The sequence below is a fragment of the Scyliorhinus torazame genome, chromosome 14, assembly GCF_047496885.1.
Source record: "Scyliorhinus torazame isolate Kashiwa2021f chromosome 14, sScyTor2.1, whole genome shotgun sequence".
NCBI classification, from domain to species: Eukaryota; Metazoa; Chordata; class Chondrichthyes; order Carcharhiniformes; family Scyliorhinidae; genus Scyliorhinus; species Scyliorhinus torazame.
In genome coordinates this window covers 190,351,349-190,369,774 of record NC_092720.1, presented here as the reverse complement: position 1 = coordinate 190,369,774, position 18,426 = coordinate 190,351,349, and the positions used below count along the sequence as shown (strand labels likewise).

Here is an 18,426-nt window from a genome sequence, read left to right as displayed (position 1 = left end):
CCGTCTCTCCCTCCCTCCCTCCGCCCGTCTCTCCCCCCCTCCCTCCGTCCGTCTCTCCCCCCCTCCCTCCGTCCGTCTCTCCCTCCCTCCCTCCGTCCGTCTCTCCCTCCCTCCCTCCGTCCGTCTCTCCCTCCCTCCCTCCGTCCGTCTCTCCCTCCCTCCCTCCGTCCGTCTCTCCCTCCCTCCCTCCGTCCGTCTCTCCCTCCCTCCCTCCGTCCGTCTCTCCCTCCCTCCGTCCGTCTCTCCCTCCCTCCCTCCGTCCGTCTCTCCCTCCCTCCCTCCGTCCGTCTCTCCCTCCCTCCCTCCGTCCGTCTCTCCCTCCCTCCCTCCCTCCGTCCGTCTCTCCCTCCCTCCCTCCCTCCGTCCGTCTCTCCCTCCCTCCGTCCCTCCCTCCCTCCCTCCCTCCCTCCGTCCGTCCCTCCCTCCGTCCGTCCCTCCCTCCCTCCGTCCCTCCCTCCGTCCCTCCCTCCGTCCCTCCCTCCCTCCCTCCCTCCCTCCGTCCGTCCCTCCCTCCCTCCGTCCCTCCCTCCCTCCGTCCCTCCCTCCCTCCCTCCCTCCCTCCCTCCCTCCCTCCGTCCGTCCCTCCCTCCCTCCCTCCGTCCCTCCCTCCCTCCCTCCCACCGTCCCTCCCTCCCTCCCTCCCTCGGTCCGTCTCTCCCTCCCTCCCTCCGTCCGTCCCTCCCTCCCTCCGTCCGTCCCTCCGTCCGTCCGTCCCTCCCTCCCTCCGTCCGTCCGTCCGTCCCTCCCTCCCTCCGTCCGTCTCTCCCTCCCTCCGTCCGTCCCTCCCTCCCTCCCTCCGTCCGTCTCTCCCTCCCTCCCTCCGTCCGTCTCTCCCTCCCTCCCTCCGTCCGTCTCTCCCTCCCTCCCTCCGTCCGTCTCTCCCTCCGTCCGTCTCTCCCTCCCTCCCTCCGTCCGTCTCTCCCTCCCTCCCTCCGTCCGTCTCTCCCTCCCTCCCTCCGTCCGTCTCTCCCTCCCTCCCTCCGTCCGTCTCTCCCTCCCTCCCTCCGTCCGTCTCTCCCTCCCTCCCTCCGTCCGTCTCTCCCTCCCTCCCTCCGTCCGTCTCTCCCTCCCTCCCTCCGTCCGTCTCTCCCTCCCTCCCTCGTCCGTCTCTCCCTCCCTCCGTCCGTCCGTCTCTCCCTCCCTCCGTCCGTCTCTCCCTCCCTCCCTCCGTCTCTCCCTCCGTCCGTCTCTCCCTCCCTCCCTCCGTCCGTCTCTCCCTCCCTCCCTCCGTCCGTCTCTCCCTCCCTCCCTCCGTCCGTCTCTCCCTCCCTCCCTCCGTCCGTCTCTCCCTCCCTCCCTCCGTCCGTCCGTCCCTCCCTCCCTCCGTCCGTCTCTCCCTCCCTCCCTCCGTCCGTCCGTCTCTCCCTCCCTCCCTCCCTCCGTCCGTCTCTCCCTCCCTCCCTCCCTCCCTCCGTCTCTCCCTCCCTCCCTCCCTCCGTCTCTCCCTCCCTCCCTCCGTCCGTCTCTCCCTCCCTCCCTCCGTCCGTCTCTCCCTCCCTCCCTCCGCCCGTCTCTCCCCCCCTCCCTCCGTCCGTCTCTCCCTCCCTCCCTCCGTCCGTCTCTCCCTCCCTCCCTCCGTCCGTCTCTCCCTCCCTCCCTCCGTCCGTCTTTCCCTCCCTCCCTCCGTCCGTCTCTCCCTCCCTCCCTCCGTCCGTCTCTCCCTCCCTCCGTCCGTCTCTCCCTCCCTCCCTCCGTCCGTCTCTCCCTCCCTCCCTCCCTCCGTCTCTCCCTCCCTCCCTCCCTCCGTCCGTCTCTCCCTCCCTCCCTCCCTCCGTCCGTCCCTCCCTCCCTCCCTCCGTCCGTCCCTCCCTCCGTCCGTCCCTCCCTCCGTCCGTCCGTCCCTCCCTCCGTCCGTCCGTCCGTCCCTCCCTCCGTCCCTCCCTCCCTCCCTCCCTCCGTCCCTCCCTCCCTCCCTCCCTCCGTCCCTCCCTCCCTCCCTCCCTCCCTCGGTCCGTCTCTCCCTCCCTCCCTCGGTCCGTCCCTCCCTCCCTCCGTCCGTCCCTCCCTCCCTCCGTCCGTCCGTCCCTCCCTCCCTCCGTCCGTCCCTCCCTCCCTCCGTCCGTCCCTCCCTCCCTCCCTCCGTCCGTCTCTCCCTCCCTCCCTCCGTCCGTCTCTCCCTCCCTCCCTCCGTCCGTCTCTCCCTCCCTCCCTCCGTCCGTCTCTCCCTCCGTCCGTCTCTCCCTCCGTCCGTCCCTCCCTCCCTCCGTCCCTCCCTCCGTCCCTCCCTCCGTCCCTCCCTCCCTCCCTCCCTCCCTCCGTCCGTCCCTCCCTCCCTCCCTCCCTCCCTCCCTCCCTCCCTCCCTCCGTCCGTCCCTCCCTCCCTCCCTCCGTCCCTCCCTCCCTCCCTCCCACCGTCCCTCCCTCCCTCCCTCCCTCGGTCCGTCTCTCCCTCCCTCCCTCCGTCCGTCCCTCCCTCCCTCCGTCCGTCCCTCCGTCCGTCCGTCCCTCCCTCCCTCCGTCCGTCCGTCCGTCCCTCCCTCCCTCCGTCCGTCTCTCCCTCCCTCCGTCCGTCCCTCCCTCCCTCCCTCCGTCCGTCTCTCCCTCCCTCCCTCCGTCCGTCTCTCCCTCCCTCCCTCCGTCCGTCTCTCCCTCCCTCCCTCCGTCCGTCTCTCCCTCCGTCCGTCTCTCCCTCCCTCCCTCCGTCCGTCTCTCCCTCCCTCCCTCCGTCCGTCTCTCCCTCCCTCCCTCCGTCCGTCTCTCCCTCCCTCCCTCCGTCCGTCTCTCCCTCCCTCCCTCCGTCCGTCTCTCCCTCCCTCCCTCCGTCCGTCTCTCCCTCCCTCCCTCCGTCCGTCTCTCCCTCCCTCCCTCCGTCCGTCTCTCCCTCCCTCCCTCGTCCGTCTCTCCCTCCCTCCGTCCGTCCGTCTCTCCCTCCCTCCGTCCGTCTCTCCCTCCCTCCCTCCGTCTCTCCCTCCGTCCGTCTCTCCCTCCCTCCCTCCGTCCGTCTCTCCCTCCCTCCCTCCGTCCGTCTCTCCCTCCCTCCCTCCGTCCGTCTCTCCCTCCCTCCCTCCGTCCGTCTCTCCCTCCCTCCCTCCGTCCGTCCGTCCCTCCCTCCCTCCGTCCGTCTCTCCCTCCCTCCCTCCGTCCGTCCGTCTCTCCCTCCCTCCCTCCCTCCGTCCGTCTCTCCCTCCCTCCCTCCCTCCCTCCGTCTCTCCCTCCCTCCCTCCCTCCGTCTCTCCCTCCCTCCCTCCGTCCGTCTCTCCCTCCCTCCCTCCGTCCGTCTCTCCCTCCCTCCCTCCGCCCGTCTCTCCCCCCCTCCCTCCGTCCGTCTCTCCCTCCCTCCCTCCGTCCGTCTCTCCCTCCCTCCCTCCGTCCGTCTCTCCCTCCCTCCCTCCGTCCGTCTTTCCCTCCCTCCCTCCGTCCGTCTCTCCCTCCCTCCCTCCGTCCGTCTCTCCCTCCCTCCGTCCGTCTCTCCCTCCCTCCCTCCGTCCGTCTCTCCCTCCCTCCCTCCCTCCGTCTCTCCCTCCCTCCCTCCCTCCGTCCGTCTCTCCCTCCCTCCCTCCCTCCGTCCGTCCCTCCCTCCCTCCCTCCGTCCGTCCCTCCCTCCGTCCGTCCCTCCCTCCGTCCGTCCGTCCCTCCCTCCGTCCGTCCGTCCGTCCCTCCCTCCGTCCCTCCCTCCCTCCCTCCCTCCGTCCCTCCCTCCCTCCCTCCCTCCCTCCCTCCGTCCCTCCCTCCCTCCCTCCCTCCCTCGGTCCGTCTCTCCCTCCCTCCCTCGGTCCGTCCCTCCCTCCCTCCGTCCGTCCCTCCCTCCCTCCGTCCGTCCGTCCCTCCCTCCCTCCGTCCGTCCCTCCCTCCCTCCGTCCGTCCCTCCCTCCCTCCCTCCGTCCGTCTCTCCCTCCCTCCCTCCGTCCGTCTCTCCCTCCCTCCCTCCGTCCGTCTCTCCCTCCCTCCCTCCGTCCGTCTCTCCCTCCGTCCGTCTCTCCCTCCGTCCGTCTCTCCCTCCGTCCGTCTCTCCCTCCCTCCCTCCGTCCGTCCGTCTCTCCCTCCCTCCCTCCGTCCGTCTCTCCCTCCCTCCCTCCGTCCGTCTCTCCCTCCCTCCCTCCGTCCGTCTCTCCCTCCCTCCCTCCGTCCGTCTCTCCCTCCCTCCCTCCGTCCGTCTCTCCCTCCCTCCCTCCGTCCGTCTCTCCCTCCCTCCCTCCGTCCGTCTCTCCCTCCCTCCCTCCGTCCGTCTCTCCCTCCCTCCCTCCGTCCGTCTCTCCCTCCCTCCCTCCGTCCGTCTCTCCCTCCCTCCCTCCGTCCGTCTCTCCCTCCCTCCCTCCGTCCGTCTCTCCCTCCCTCCCTCCGTCCGTCTCTCCCTCCCTCCCTCCGTCCGTCTCTCCCTCCCTCCCTCCGTCCGTCTCTCCCTCCCTCCCTCCGTCCGTCTCTCCCTCCCTCCCTCCGTCCGTCTCTCCCTCCCTCCCTCCGTCCGTCTCTCCCTCCCTCCCTCCGTCCGTCTCTCCCTCCCTCCCTCCGTCCGTCTCTCCCTCCCTCCCTCCGTCCGTCTCTCCCTCCCTCCCTCCGTCCGTCTCTCCCTCCCTCCCTCCGTCCGTCTCTCCCTCCCTCCCTCCGTCCGTCTCTCCCTCCCTCCCTCCGTCCGTCTCTCCCTCCCTCCCTCCGTCCGTCTCTCCCTCCCTCCCTCCCTCCGTCCGTCTCTCCCTCCCTCCCTCCGTCCGTCTCTCCCTCCCTCCCTCCGTCCGTCTCTCCCTCCCTCCCTCCGTCTCTCCCTCCCACCCTCCGTCTCTCCCTCCCACCCTCCGTCTCTCCCTCCCACCCTCCGTCTCTCCCTCCCACCCTCCGTCTCTCCCTCCCACCCTCCGTCTCTCCCTCCCACCCTCCGTCTCTCCCTCCCACCCTCCGTCTCTCCCTCCCACCCTCCGTCTCTCCCTCCCACCCTCCGTCTCTCCCTCCCACCCTCCGTCTCTCCCACCCTCCGTCTCTCCCACCCTCTGTCTCTCCCACCCTCCGTCTCTCCCACCCTCCGTCTCTCCCACCCTCCGTCTCTCCCACCCTCCGTCTCTCCCACCCTCCGTCTCTCCCACCCTCCGTCTCTCCCACCCTCCGTCTCTCCCACCCTCCGTCTCTCCCACCCTCCGTCTCTCCCACCCTCCGTCTCTCCCACCCTCCGTCTCTCCCACCCTCCGTCTCTCCCACCCTCCGTCTCTCCCACCCTCCGTCTCTCCCACCCTCCGTCTCTCCCACCCTCCGTCTCTCCCACCCTCCGTCTCTCCCACCCTCCGTCTCTCCCACCCTCCGTCTCTCCCACCCTCCGTCTCTCCCACCCTCCGTCTCTCCCTCCCTCTCTTTCCACTGGTTTATCAGCCTGGATCTTTGTGCTCAAGTCCCAGAGTGGGTATTGTATCCGTAACTTTGGAAATCAGATGTAAATCTGCTGACTGAGCCATGGTTGACTCTCAAAGCTTCGATCTCAGTGATATTTGAGTGTTTTTCCAAGATGGCAGTTCCCTTACCTTGCCCAGTGTGGAGAAGCTCAGCTGGAACACGAAGGACAGAATCTCAACCAGGTCCATACTTCGCGACTGGAGGGAGGTGTGGGGGAGGGGGAGGGGGGAAACAAGAAGAAGAAAAGAGTGAGAAACAGAAGTGTTAGGGTTTTTGGGCATGTTGAGAACACAGTTATCTGTCACTCAGACTCCCTCGGGGTCTGGACACGCTACAGGAGATTTCCCACGGCTGCTGTTATTCACAAACACTTCCAGACATCTAGAATCAACAGGACCGCGGGCTGCATCACATAGCTCCGCCAATCCTTACACTCACCCTATCCTGACCATGGTCAGCTGAGCAGGAACCTTGGCTGAATTGTCCCCTCCCTATTCCAAGTGGGCCAAGCCCAATTGTGAAGAAACAATTGCATTTACGTAGCAGCCTCAGGATGTCCCAGGGCACTTCACACCCAACAAAGCAGTTGTGCTGAACTTTACAAAATAATTCATTCATAGGAGTGTCGCTGGCTGGCTTTGGAGACACGGGTTCAAATCCCACCTCGGCAGCTGGTGGAACCCAAATTCAAGTCGTAAAAACCTGGAATTGGAAACCAGTCTCAGCAACAGTGAGCTTGTACGACCATGGACTGTCGGAAAGATCCATCTGGTTTTCTAATTTCTATATTCCCTGAAGGGAGGGAAATCTTCCGTCCTTACCTGGTCTGACCTACATGTGACTCCTGATCATAGAATCCCTACAGTGCAGAAGGAGGCGACCCTAAGAAAGGACTCACTATCTAGGCCCATGTCCCCACTCTATCCCCGTAACCCCATCTAACCGTTGGACACTCCGGGGGCAATTTAGCGTGGCCAATCCACCAAACCTGCACATATTTGGCCTGTGGGAGGAAACGGGAGCGCCTGGAGGAAACCCACGCAGACACGTGGAGAAAGTGCAAACTCCACACAGTCACCTGAGGTTGGAATGGAACCTGTGTTCCTGGCACTATAAGGCAGCATGGCTAACCAGTGTGCCACCCCGATCCTCAGCAATCTGTGCTGGCTCTTAATGACCGAGCAAGCAAGGAACTTAGTTCAAGGGACAATTAGGGACGAGCAACAAATGCTGGCCCAGCCAGTGACCCATGAAAGAATAATTAAAAAATACCACAGCAGATACTGAAGAATAAGACAGTCAGACAGGTTGAAAACACGCAATAAAGTGGGGCGGCGGGGTGGGGATTAAAATAAGTTGTGCAGCACTTCTCACGAGTGTCAGGCGCGTCGATGTGCTTTACGACCAATGAAGTACTTCTGGAAGAGGAGGAAACACAGCAGCAAACAAACTGCCCCAAACGGTTCGATGGTTTTCTAATCTGAAGTTTCTGGAAACTACCAGGCTACGGAGCAGCTGGTGGAAAACGGGGGGGGGGGGGGGGGGTGGGGGTAACACCTGTATTCTTTGAGACAGCACCACGGAAACGTTCACAGCTAGCCAAAGCAGGCAGACGGGATCCCGGTTTAGATCCCTTCATCCGAGAGATGGCGACTCTGACAGTGCACCCCCCCCCCCCCCCCCCCCCCCCCGCCCCTCCCGGAACCCGGGGGATTCAGTGGCTGACGCGGTTACAAGATGGAAGGTCCTGCTTCCCCCTGACAGCCTTACCTCAGCGGTGTGCAGGTACTGCAGCATGAAGTACCAGAGCTGGGAGGAGGTGTCCAGCAGCAGAAACTGAAAGCCGGCCGACGTGATGCACGGAGCCTCCGATCCTTCACTGCGACGGAAAGAAAGAGAACATGAACAAAATGCTGTGGGGAGGCCAGGAAGGATCAGTCAGACCTGTTATTCCGCAGTTCACAAAATAATAATCATAATCTTTATTAGTGTCACAAGTAGGCTTAGATTAACACTGCAATGCAGTTACTGTGAAAACTCCGGCGCCTGTTCGGATACAGACGGTAAATTCAGAATGTTCTAATTTACCTAACAAGCACGTCTTTTGGGAGGAAACCCACGCAGGCATGGGGAGATCGCGCAGACTCCACACAGCCAGTGACCCAAGCCGGGAATCGGTCCTTCAGGTCCCAGAGTTAGACCAGCAACAGGTTCTATGACGTGGCCAAAAACTGCCTGTTGATCTAACAAAGCAACAGTGCCAACCATTGTGCTACTGTGGTCACCCAAATTAATGCCCCTCCAGCTCAATTCACCTAGCAGCACATCGTTCGGGACTTGTGGAATTCAAGAAGTTACAGCAAATATATGGTGCTGCTAGCTTTGAACAAGACCCTGACTTCTTGGCACCCGAGAGATGGGGTGGGACGCGGTTCCATTTGTTGGCTGATGGCCAATTAATTGGCCAAAATACCATAATCTGCTCAGTAACAAGTAGTGATTGGGTCCTACAAGAGTGGAGTGATTTTCAGAGACCTAAGCAGCTCAGTATGAACCCTGGGCACACAGAGAAAAGGGCCGCCTCGCTCGCTCTATAAAGGCTATGAATGCTGTATTTCTGAACCTACAGAGTCCTGAATGAATCCACATTGAAATCCTTGAACTGAAAGCAAAGTTTGAAAAGGAGAAAGACTATCTGTCATTTTACCTATGATTTTCACCCCTCTCCTCCCCACTGTCTTTGTCTGTCTTGTGTGTGTGTACAGAGGGTGGGGGCAAGTTAAAGTGGGGGATTAGGAATTAAATAATAGTTAATCGGATGTATTTGCTGCATATTTCATTATATTTCTTGTTGTGAATAAAAAGTAACTGTTTGAATTTACAAACCAGGTCATTGTAATTATTGGGCAGCCAAGGGCCAAAGGCTTTCGATTTTTGACAAACAATAATTTTTGGTCAATTCAATTGTGTTGCGACTCTGGGTCAAGTGGGGCTGGAATTGACTGTGCCCTAGCCCAGGGGGTTGGAGCAATGGGGACGGTGTAGCGGAGGCTTTACCCTCTATCTAACCCCATGCTGTACCTATCCTGGGAATTTGATCGGGACAGCGTAGAGGGAGCTTTACTCTGTATCTAACCCCGTGCTGTACCTGTCCTGGGAGAGTTTGATGGGGACAGTGTAGCGGAAGCTTTACCCTCTATCTAACCCCATGCTGTACCTATCCTGGGAGTTTGATCGGGACAGCGTAGAGGGAGCTTTACTCTGTATCTAACCCCGTGCTGTATCAGTCCTGGGAGTGTTTGATGGGACAGTGTAGAGGGAGCTTTACTCTGTATCTAACCCCGTGCTGCACCTGTCCTGGGAGTTTGATCGGGACAGCTTAGAGGGAGCTTTACTCTGTATCTAACCCCGTGCTGTATCAGTCCTGGGAGAGTTTGATGGGGACAGTGTAGAGGGAGCTTTACTCTGTATCTAACCCCGTGCTGTACCTGTCCTGGGAGTGTTTGATGGGAACAATGTAGAGGGAGCTTTACTCTGATCTAACCCCATGCTGTACCTGTCCTGGGAGTGTTTGATGGGGACAGTGTAGAGGGAGCTTTACTCTGTATCTAACCCCGTGCTGTACCTGTCCTGGGAGTGTTTGATGGGAACAGTGTAGAGGGAGCTTTACTCTGTATCTAACCCCATTCTGTACCTGTCCTGGGAGTGTTTGATGGGGACAGTGTAGAGGATGCTTTACTCTGAATCTAACCCCATGCTGTACCTGTCCTGGGAGTGTTTGATGGGGACAGTGTAGAGGGAGCTTTACTCTGTATCTAACCCCGTGCTGTACCTGTCCTGCGAGTGTTTGATGGGGACAGTGTAGAGGGAGCTTTACTCTGTATCCAACCCTGTGCTGTACCTGTCCTGAGAGTGTTTGATGGGGAAGTGTAGAGGGAGCTTTACTCTGTATCTAACCCCATGTTGTACCTATCCTGGGAGTGTTTGATGGGGGCAGTGTAGAGGGAGCTTTACTCTGTATCTAACCCCACGCTGTACCTATCCTGGGAGAGTTTGATGGGGACAGTGTAGAGGGAGCTTTACACTGTATCTAACCCCATGCTGTAGACCTGTCCTGCGAGTGTTTGATGGGGACAGTGTAGAGGGAGCTTTACTCTGTATCTAACCCCATGCTGTACCTGTCCTGGGAGTGTTTGATGGGGACAGTGTAGAGGGAGCTTTACTCTGTATCTAACCCCATGCTGTACCTGTCCTGAGAGTGTTTGATGGGGAAGTGTAGAGGGAGCTTTACTCTGTATCTAACCCAGTGCTATTCCTGTCCTGCGAGTGTTTGATGGGGACATTGTAGAGGGAGCTTTACTCTGTATCTAACTCCGTGGTGTACCTGTCCTGAGAGTGTTTGATGGGGACTGTGTAGAGGGAACTCTACTCTGTATCTAACCCCGTGCTGTACCTGCCCTGGGTGTGTTTGATGGGGACAGTGTAGAGGGAGTTTTACTCTGTATCTCACCCCGTGCTGTACCTTTTCTGGGAGTGTTTGATGGAGACAGTACAGAGGGAGCTTCACTCTGTATCTAACCCCATGCTGTACCTGTCCTGGGAGTGTTTGATGGGGACAGTGTAGAGGGAGTTTTACTCTGTATCTAACCCCATGCTGTACCTGCCCTGGGAGTGTTTGATGGAGACAGTGTAGAGGGAGCTTTACTCTGTATCCAACCCCGTGCTGTACCTGTCCTGAGAGTGTTTGATGGGGACAGTGTAGAGGGAGCTTTACTCTGTATCTAACCCCGTGCTGTACCTGCCCTGGGAGTGTTTGATGGGGACAGTGTAGAGGGAGCATTACTCTCCATCTAACCCCGTGCTGTACCTGTCCTGGGAGTGTTTGATGGGGACAGTATAGAGGGAGCTATACTCTAATTAATTTGTATATTGTTACAAATACCAGATCAGCCCTCCTATCTCCAGCCAGTTCCCTTTTCTAATACCTTAAAAATGACACAGAAAACGAAACACGGTATCAGCTGTTGAACCCTGAGTGAGATTCCCAACGGCCATGACTTGTACCTGGCCAGTTTGGCTGGACAGATGTGTGCATTGGGCATTCGCACAGCGCAACAGGATTTGGAGAGGATGCGACGATGGGTTCAGCTGCTTTTTGTCAGGGCTGATAATTAATATTCCTCTTCTCCTGTGCCTCACTCTCTCTCCATCTGCCAAGGTTGTTAACTGGCTTCACAAGGTTGCTGAGCACACTACCATTTTTGTATCAGCTCCCATCTGGTGCTCTATGAACAGGACGGCACTTTCACTGCATCATTTCACACATTTATTTTAATTCTTCCTATTATCTCACTAACTGTTAATATCAATGACACTTTTTCATTGGTCTAATATGACTGCACTTTTCAGTTGTCACATCAGGGTTTGGGTCAGTGCATAAGACATTGGGCGGGATTCTCCGCTGTCGGGATTCTCCGTTGCGGCGGCAGCGCACCCACGCCTGTGAATTTCCTGACGGCACAGGGCTGCCCACAACAGGAACCCCCATTGGCCGGACGGCGGGATGGAGAATCCCGCTACCAGTGGGGGCGCGCCGCACCAGAAAACTGGTGCGTAGAGACGGAGAATCCCGCCCATTATCTATCCCCATGGGACTGGGCAAGACAGTGGGTCACTCTCCTTTCCCCCTCTGGGACTGGGTGGGACAGTGGGTCAGACACTGTCCTTTCCCCCTCTGGGACTGGGTGGGACAGTGGGTCAGGCACTGTCCTTTCCCCCTCTGGGACTGGGTGGGACAGTGGGTCAGACACTGTCCTTTCCCCCTCTGGGGCTGGGTGGGACAGTGGGTCAGACACTGTCCTTTCCCTCTCTGGGACTGGGTGGGTCAGACACTGTCCTTTCCCCCTCTGGGACTGGGTGGGTCAGACACTGTCCTTTCCCCCTCTGGGACTGGGTGGGACAGTGGGTCAGACACTGCCCTTTCCCCCTCTGGGACTGGGTGGGACAGTGGGTCAGACACTGTCCTTTCCCCCTCTGGGACTGGGTGGGACAGTGGGTCAGACACTGTCCTTTCCCCCTCTGGGACTGGGTGGGACAGTGGGTCAGACACTCTCCGTTCCCCCTCTGGGACTGGGTGGGACAGTGGGTCAGTCATTGTCCTTTCCCTCCGCAGTCAGAAGGAAGGGGAGTTGGCATGAACTCGAGGAGGTGAAGCTTTGAAACAGTAAGTATAAATAACTTACCTGTTGGGTATTGGGGACAGAGAAAAGTGATGTTACAGTAAAGCTGTGACCCGAGTGGCTGGTTGGGAATCTGTTCTAAATTTGAAAAAGTAGAGTAATGAACTAAGTAGAGGAGTAACTAGGAGATTAGTATATTTAATATTTATTGGCGAAACCTAGAGCAAGTGACCATATAGTTAATTTTAACTTAAATTTAATCAGTATTTATTTTAACTAAATTGATTAATTCGTGCTAAATTTAATAACTATTTATTTTGATGTAATTAATTAATCAGTGCTAGAAATTTCAGCCAGCGGCGTGCAGTGCTCTCACTGTGAGATGTGGGAGGTCTGTGACGCTTCCAGAATTCCGGATGACTATATATAATCTTTATTATTGTCACAAGTAGGCTTACATTAACACTGCATTGAAGTTACTGTGAATCTGCAGGAAGTGTACCCAATGACAGCTCCTCACTGATCGCGTGGTTCGGTTGGAGCAGCAATTGGATGCACTTAAGAGCACGCAGGTGGCGGAAAGCGACAGATGGGTGACTGCTAGAAAGGACATGAAGTCAGTGCAGGATTCCCCGCGGTTGTCCCCCTCTCTAGCAAGTATACCATTTTTGATGCCGTGATGTGGAGATGCCAGCGCTGGACTGGGGTGGGCACAGTAAGAAGTCTCACAACACCAGGTTAAAGTCCAACAGGTTTATTTGAAATCATTAGCTTTCGGAATGCTGACTTCACGTGATGAAGGAGCAATGCTCCGAAAGCTTGTGATTTCAAATAAACCTGTTGGACTTTTAACCTGGTGCTGAGAGACATTTTGGATACTGTTAGGGGGGAAATGGCTTATCGGGGGAAAACAACAGCAGCGGCCAGAGCAGCAGCACCATGGCTGGCTCTGTTGTTCAACAGGGAGGGACAAAGCGCAGAAGAGCAATAGTCATGGGGGACTCCATAGTAAAGGGCACAGAGGTGCTTCTGTGGTCGTGAGAAAGACTCCAGGGTGATGTATTGCCTCCCTGGTCCCAGGGTCTGGGACATCACTGAACGGCTGCAGGGCATCCTGAAGGGGGAGGGTAATATGACAGAGATCATAGCACGCGTTAGTGCCAATGACATAGGAAGAAAGAGGGATGAGGTCTTGCATCAAGAATTCAGAGGGTTAGGCAATAGACTAAAGAGCAGGACGTCTCGGGTTGTAATCTCTGGGTTACTCCCAATGCCACGAGCTAGTGAGTACAGGAATAGGAGAATAGCACAGATGAATGAGTGGTTTAAGACTTGGTGCAGGAGGGAGGGTTTTAGATTCCTGGACTATTCGGACCGTTTTGGGTGGGTAGGTGGGACCTGTACAAGCGGGACGGTTTACAGCTATTCACGACGCCCTATGCTGCTCGTTTGGCCTTGTTCCGCACTGTAACCAATCACTATTTGTTGATGCACCATTGTCAATGCACTCTGTCGATTATTTATTTTTTTGTCTACTATGTACGTTCCCTTGGCCGCAGAAAAATACTTTTCACTGCTCTTTGGTACATGTGACAATAAATATCAATCAATCAATCAATTTAAACCAGAACAGGATTAACATCCTTGCTGGTGGGTTTGTTAGTGCTGTTGGGAAGAGTTTAAATAGCTTGGCAGATGGAGGGGACACAGATTGATAGCAGAACAGGGACACTGTATAACATAGAAAAGCAATCAGGTCAGAGGGAATACAGCAGAAGTAAGTTTTAAGGGAGTAAGACAAGGCTGGATGGCCTCTACCTTAATGTCAGGAGTATTAACGGTAAAATGGATGAGTTAAGACCGATGATTGACACGTGTAATAATGATATAAAAAAGTTACACAGAGACATGATTGAGTGAGGGGCGGGATTGGCAGCTCAACATCCCGGGATATAGAATCTTCAGGCAAGACAGAGGAGGGGGTAAACGAAGAGGAGGCATTACATTATTAGTTAAGGAGGCAGTTACTGAAGTGAGGAGAGATGATATCTTGGAAGGGGCATAATGAAGCTTTGTGGGGAGAGCTTAGGAATGAAAAAGGAGGGGGGCACGGTGGCTAGCACTGCTGACTCACGGCGCTTAGGTCCCAGGTTCGGTCCCGGCCCCGGGTCACTGTCCGCGTGGAGTTTGCACATTCTCCCTGTGTCTGCGTGGGTCTCTCCCCCACATCCCAAAGATGGGTAGGTTAGGTGGACTGGCCACGCTAAATTGCCCCTTAATTGGAAATAAATAATTGGGCACTCAAAATTTATTTTTAAAAAAAGGAATGAAAAAGGGACAGCTACATTGCCACGTGTTTATTATAGACCCCCAGATAATCAGCTGGAAATTGAGGAGCAAATATGTGCGCAATTCACAGAAGTGTAAAAATAATAAGAGTCATATTAGATGATTTCAACTTTCCCAAAATTAATTGGGATAGCCTAAATGTTAAGGGCCGAGATGGAGTAGAGTTCTTAAAATGTATACAGAAGAACCTTTTAGCTCAAGAGGATCCAACAAGGGAGTGTGCAGTACTGGACCTAATTCTGGGAAATTAAGCCGGGCTGGTGGTCGGTGGGGGAGCATTTTAGTGATAGCGAGCACAACATGGTACAATTTAAGTTTGTTATGGACAAAGAAATAGATAAGCTGCAAAAAAAACGTTTTGGATTGGGGGAGAGGAGATTTTAACAAAATAAAGCAGGATCTGGCCAAGGTAGCTTGAAAGAGTTAATTGTGGGAAAATCTACAGAAGAGCAGTGGGGGTCATTCGAAGATGAAATGGGGAGGGTACAGGCCCAATATGTTCCCTCCAGGGTAATAGGAAGGAGTAACAAGCCCAGAGAACAATGGAGGACCAGAGACATTCAGGAGACACTCATAAGGATTTGGAGGCTTCAGAGAGAGTGCAGAAGAGATTTACCAGGATGTTGCCTTGTTTGCAGGGCATTAGCTATGAGAAGTTGAGTAAACCTGGTTTGTTCTCACTGGAATGAAGGTTGAGGGTCGACCTGACAGAGGTCTACAAAATTATGAGGGGCATAGACAGAGTGGATAGTCAGAGGCTTTTCCCCAGGGTGGAGGGGTCAATTACTCGGGGGCATAGGTTTAAGGTGCGAGGGGCAAGGTTTAGAGGAGATGTATGAGGCAAGTTTTTTTTAACACAGAGGGTAGTGGGTGCCTGGAACTCGCTGCCGGAGGAGGTGGTGGAAGCAGGGACGATAGTGACGTTTAAGGGGCATCTTGACAAATACATGAATAGGATGGGAATAGAGGGATATGGACCCCGGAAGTGTGGAAGATTTTAGTTTAGACGGGCAGCATGGTCGGCGCAGGCTTGGAGGGCCGAAGGGCCTGTACCCGTGCTGTACTTTTCTGTGTTCTTTGTTCTATATGATGAGAAGGAAAAGAGAAGCTTTTAACAAGTATAAGGGGAGCAAGTCTGCAGAGGCATTAGTGTGTACAGAAAGTGCAGGCTGGAGCTTAAGAAAGCAATTAGGAGAGCAGAGAGGGGACATGAGAAAGCTCTGGCTAGTAAAAGTAAGGAAAATACCAAGATATTCTGTAAGTATATGAATGGGAAGAGGGTAACCAGGGAAAGACTAGGGCCCATTAGGAAACAAGGGGGAAATCTGTGGGTGGAGCCAGAGGACATTGGTAGGGTGTTGAACGAATATTTCATATCTGTCTTCACCCAACAGGGTGAGGATGTAGCTGTAGAACTCGGGGAGAGAGACTGTGAGGTTCTTCAGCAAATTGTCATAGGGTGTGACAAGGTATTGGAGGTATTGGCGGGCTTAAAAGTGGTCACATCTCCAGGCCTGGACGAATTGTGTCCCAGGCTGCTGTGGGAGGTGAGGGAGGAGATTGCCGGGTCTCTGGCCCAAATGTTTAGTTCCTCTCTGGCTACGGGGGAGGTGCCAGAGGACTGGAGCACAGCTAATGTGGTCCCACTATTTAAGAAAGGTTGTAGAGACAAGCCAGGGAACTACAGACCAGCAAGTCTCGCGTCAGTGGTTGGGAAACTACTGGAGAAGAGTCTGAAGGAGAGAATCTATCTCCACTTGGAGAGGCAAAGTTTGATCAGGCATAGTCAGCAAGGATAGTCAGCATGGCTTTGTCAGAGGGAGGACATGCCTAACAAATTTGATTGATGTTTTTGCGCATGTAACCAAGTGCGTAGATGAGGGTAGTGCAGTTGATGTAGTTCACATGGATTTCAGCAAAGCCTTTGACAAGGTCCCACATGGGAAACTTATTAAGAAGGCAAATGCGCATGGGATACAGGGGGGGTTTGATAAGGTGGATTAATAATTTCCTTAGCGGTAGGAGACAGAGGGTGATGATAGGCGACTGCTTTACAGTCTGGAAGCCAGTGACCAGTGGCTACCACAGGACTCCGTGCTGCGCCCCCTATTGTTTGTCATTTATATAAATGACATAGATGACTATGTGGGAGGGTAGGATCAGTAAGTTTGTGGATGACACAAAGATCGGCGGATGGTTAACAGTGAGGTTGTGTGTCTTGGGTGACAGGAAGATATAGACGGGATGGTCAAATGGGCGGATAAGTGGCAGATGGAATTTAACCCTGAAAAGGGTGAGGTGTTACACTTTGGAAGGACTAATTTCACAAGGAAGTATGCTATGCAAGGCTTGACACTGGGAAGTTCCGAAGAACAAAGGGATCTTGGAGAGTTTGTCCATAGATCTCTGAAGGCAGAAGGGCAGGTATAGGGTGGTGAAAAAGGCATATGGGACACTTGCTTTTATCAATCGGGGTATAGATTACAAAAGCAGGGAGGTCATGATGGAGCTGTATAGAACTTTGATGAGGGCACAGCTGGAGTGTGTGCAATTCTGGTCGCCACATTATAGAAGGATGTGATTGCATTGGAGGTGGTGCAGAGGAGATTCACCAGGATGTTGCCTGGGATGGAGCAGTTTAATTATGAAGAGAGTTGGATAGGCTTGGGTTGTTTTCTCTGGAGCAGAGAAGACTGAGGGGTGACCTGATTGAGGTGGACAAGATTATGAGGGGCATGGACAGGGTGGATAGGGAGCAGCTGTTCCCCTTAGTTGAAGGGTCAGTTATGAGGGGACACAAGTGCAAGGTGAGGGGTGGGAGATTTAGGGGGGATTTGAGGAAATTATTTTTTACCCAGAGAGCGGTGACGGTCTGGAACGCACTGCCTGGGAGGGTGGTAGAGGCGAGCTGCCTCACATCCTTTAAATGTACCTGGGTGAGTACTTGGCTCGTCATAACATTCAAGGATATGGGCCAAGTGCTGGCAGACGGGATTAGGTGGGCAGGTCAGGGCCTTTCATGCGTCGGTGCAGACTCGGTGGGCCGAAGGGCCTCTTCTGCACTGTCTATTCTGTGATTATGTGACTGGGTGGGACAGCGAGTCAGATACTATTCTTTTCCCCCCTCTGTGACTGGGCGGGACAGTGGGTCAGACACTGCTGCTCCCCTATCCGACATGGCCGGCGAACACCGCGTGCTCGCTTTCCAGGGACACCCACCCGTGAACATAGCTGTGGCAGAGGGGCAGATAGTCGGAATGGCCCCCCTCAACCACCGGCTGCCTGAACCTAGGATCGCAGTGTGCGCGCGCAGCCACTTTTACCCCGTTAGGATGCCCAATGGGACATCAGGCTGCATTCTGTAAACCTGCCGAGATGTCAAGTAACTTTCCAGATGGAGCTGGGCTGGGAGGTGCCGGGAAACCTAAACTTCAAGGTGATGTCTTCACTTGTTCATCAACGGAACCCGAGCAAGCGAGCAGCCATCAATCCGCCAGGGAAGCGTCCTGTTTTTTCCCTGACTTCCTCTGTCACGATATTTGACCAATGCTTGCACCGGTGCAGGGCCAGAGAGATGGGAAAATGCTTGTTTGATGACTAGCCCCCACTGGGACATGAGCCCATTTTAGCCCAGCTAGCGGGTAGGTGCGACGATTGGGCCAGGGGTCTGGCCTGTGGGAGGGGGCTCTCAGAGCCGGAAGGGTCGCTGAACGCAGCCCGCCTGCCGAGACCACCGACTTACCTCTTCATCAGGCCGGCTTGAATGAGGAGCTGAGCCAGGTCCTGACTAACCGCTGCGCTGGGAGAGCCCACCATGAAATGGAGAAGCACCTGCAACGAGAGAAACGGTCAACAACAGCTGAAAGGTCAGAGAGAGGGGTCAGGTTACTGCTGTCGGCCGCCACCACCATCCCTGCGCCACCCTCCCCAACCCAGGCACTCACTCGAGCCTTTCTGAGCCCCCCCACCCCCATGCTGGCACAGCCAGAGGAACGACTCAGAGTCACGGCATTCCGATCCAAGTCCACCTCACCCACTGGTCCGTCACGGTCAGAGCTTCCTGTTTTATTGTGGAATACTGACTCAGAAGGCCCGGAGCCAAAAAAACAACGGTTTTCGACTGATGAAGCTCACTGTGCTTGCACAGAGCCACGCTAACCCGTTCACTGTTTCTAGCCCGAACCCCTTCCGCCGAGCTTGTACGATCCACCCAGCGTCACCGGCATTGTCTGTGACTGAAAAGAGAGACGCGTTGCCGAAGCTTTTCGCCTTGTACCGGTCAGGACAAAGGCAAGAATGCCAAATTTCAAACTATCATAACTTATGCCACAGGAGACAAAGATGCTGATTTGTCGGCAAGTCAACTTTGATTGGCAGAGCTTTTGCCACGAAGAAAGAGAATCCCCCCAAAAAAGTCGCAAGGCGTCAACATTTTCCTCTTGTCTGCAGGGGATGGGTCCTTGTGTATGAATTCATGTCACTTCTAGCAAGCGTAAGTGAACCATGTTACGGGCTCGCCTGATCACCCTAAATTTCCAACATTGCAGCAGGAATTTCATTTCAAAAGCCGTTTGGTGGCTGC

General features: G+C 55.8%; 1 protein-coding gene across 1 annotated transcript in view; it reads right to left on the bottom strand.

Moving 5' to 3' along the window:
• Window positions 1–18,426, bottom strand: part of gtf2h4 (general transcription factor IIH, polypeptide 4) — a 241,238-nt gene that overhangs the window by 76,172 nt on the left and 146,640 nt on the right. Inside the window, exons 6-8 of the mRNA XM_072475350.1 lie at window positions 17,587–17,675; window positions 7,087–7,195; window positions 5,445–5,513 (exon numbers count right to left, since the gene is read on the bottom strand). Of these exons, the coding sequence (XP_072331451.1) occupies window positions 5,445–5,513; window positions 7,087–7,195; window positions 17,587–17,675 (267 nt within the window). The remainder of the gene's footprint in view (window positions 1–5,444; window positions 5,514–7,086; window positions 7,196–17,586; window positions 17,676–18,426) is intronic.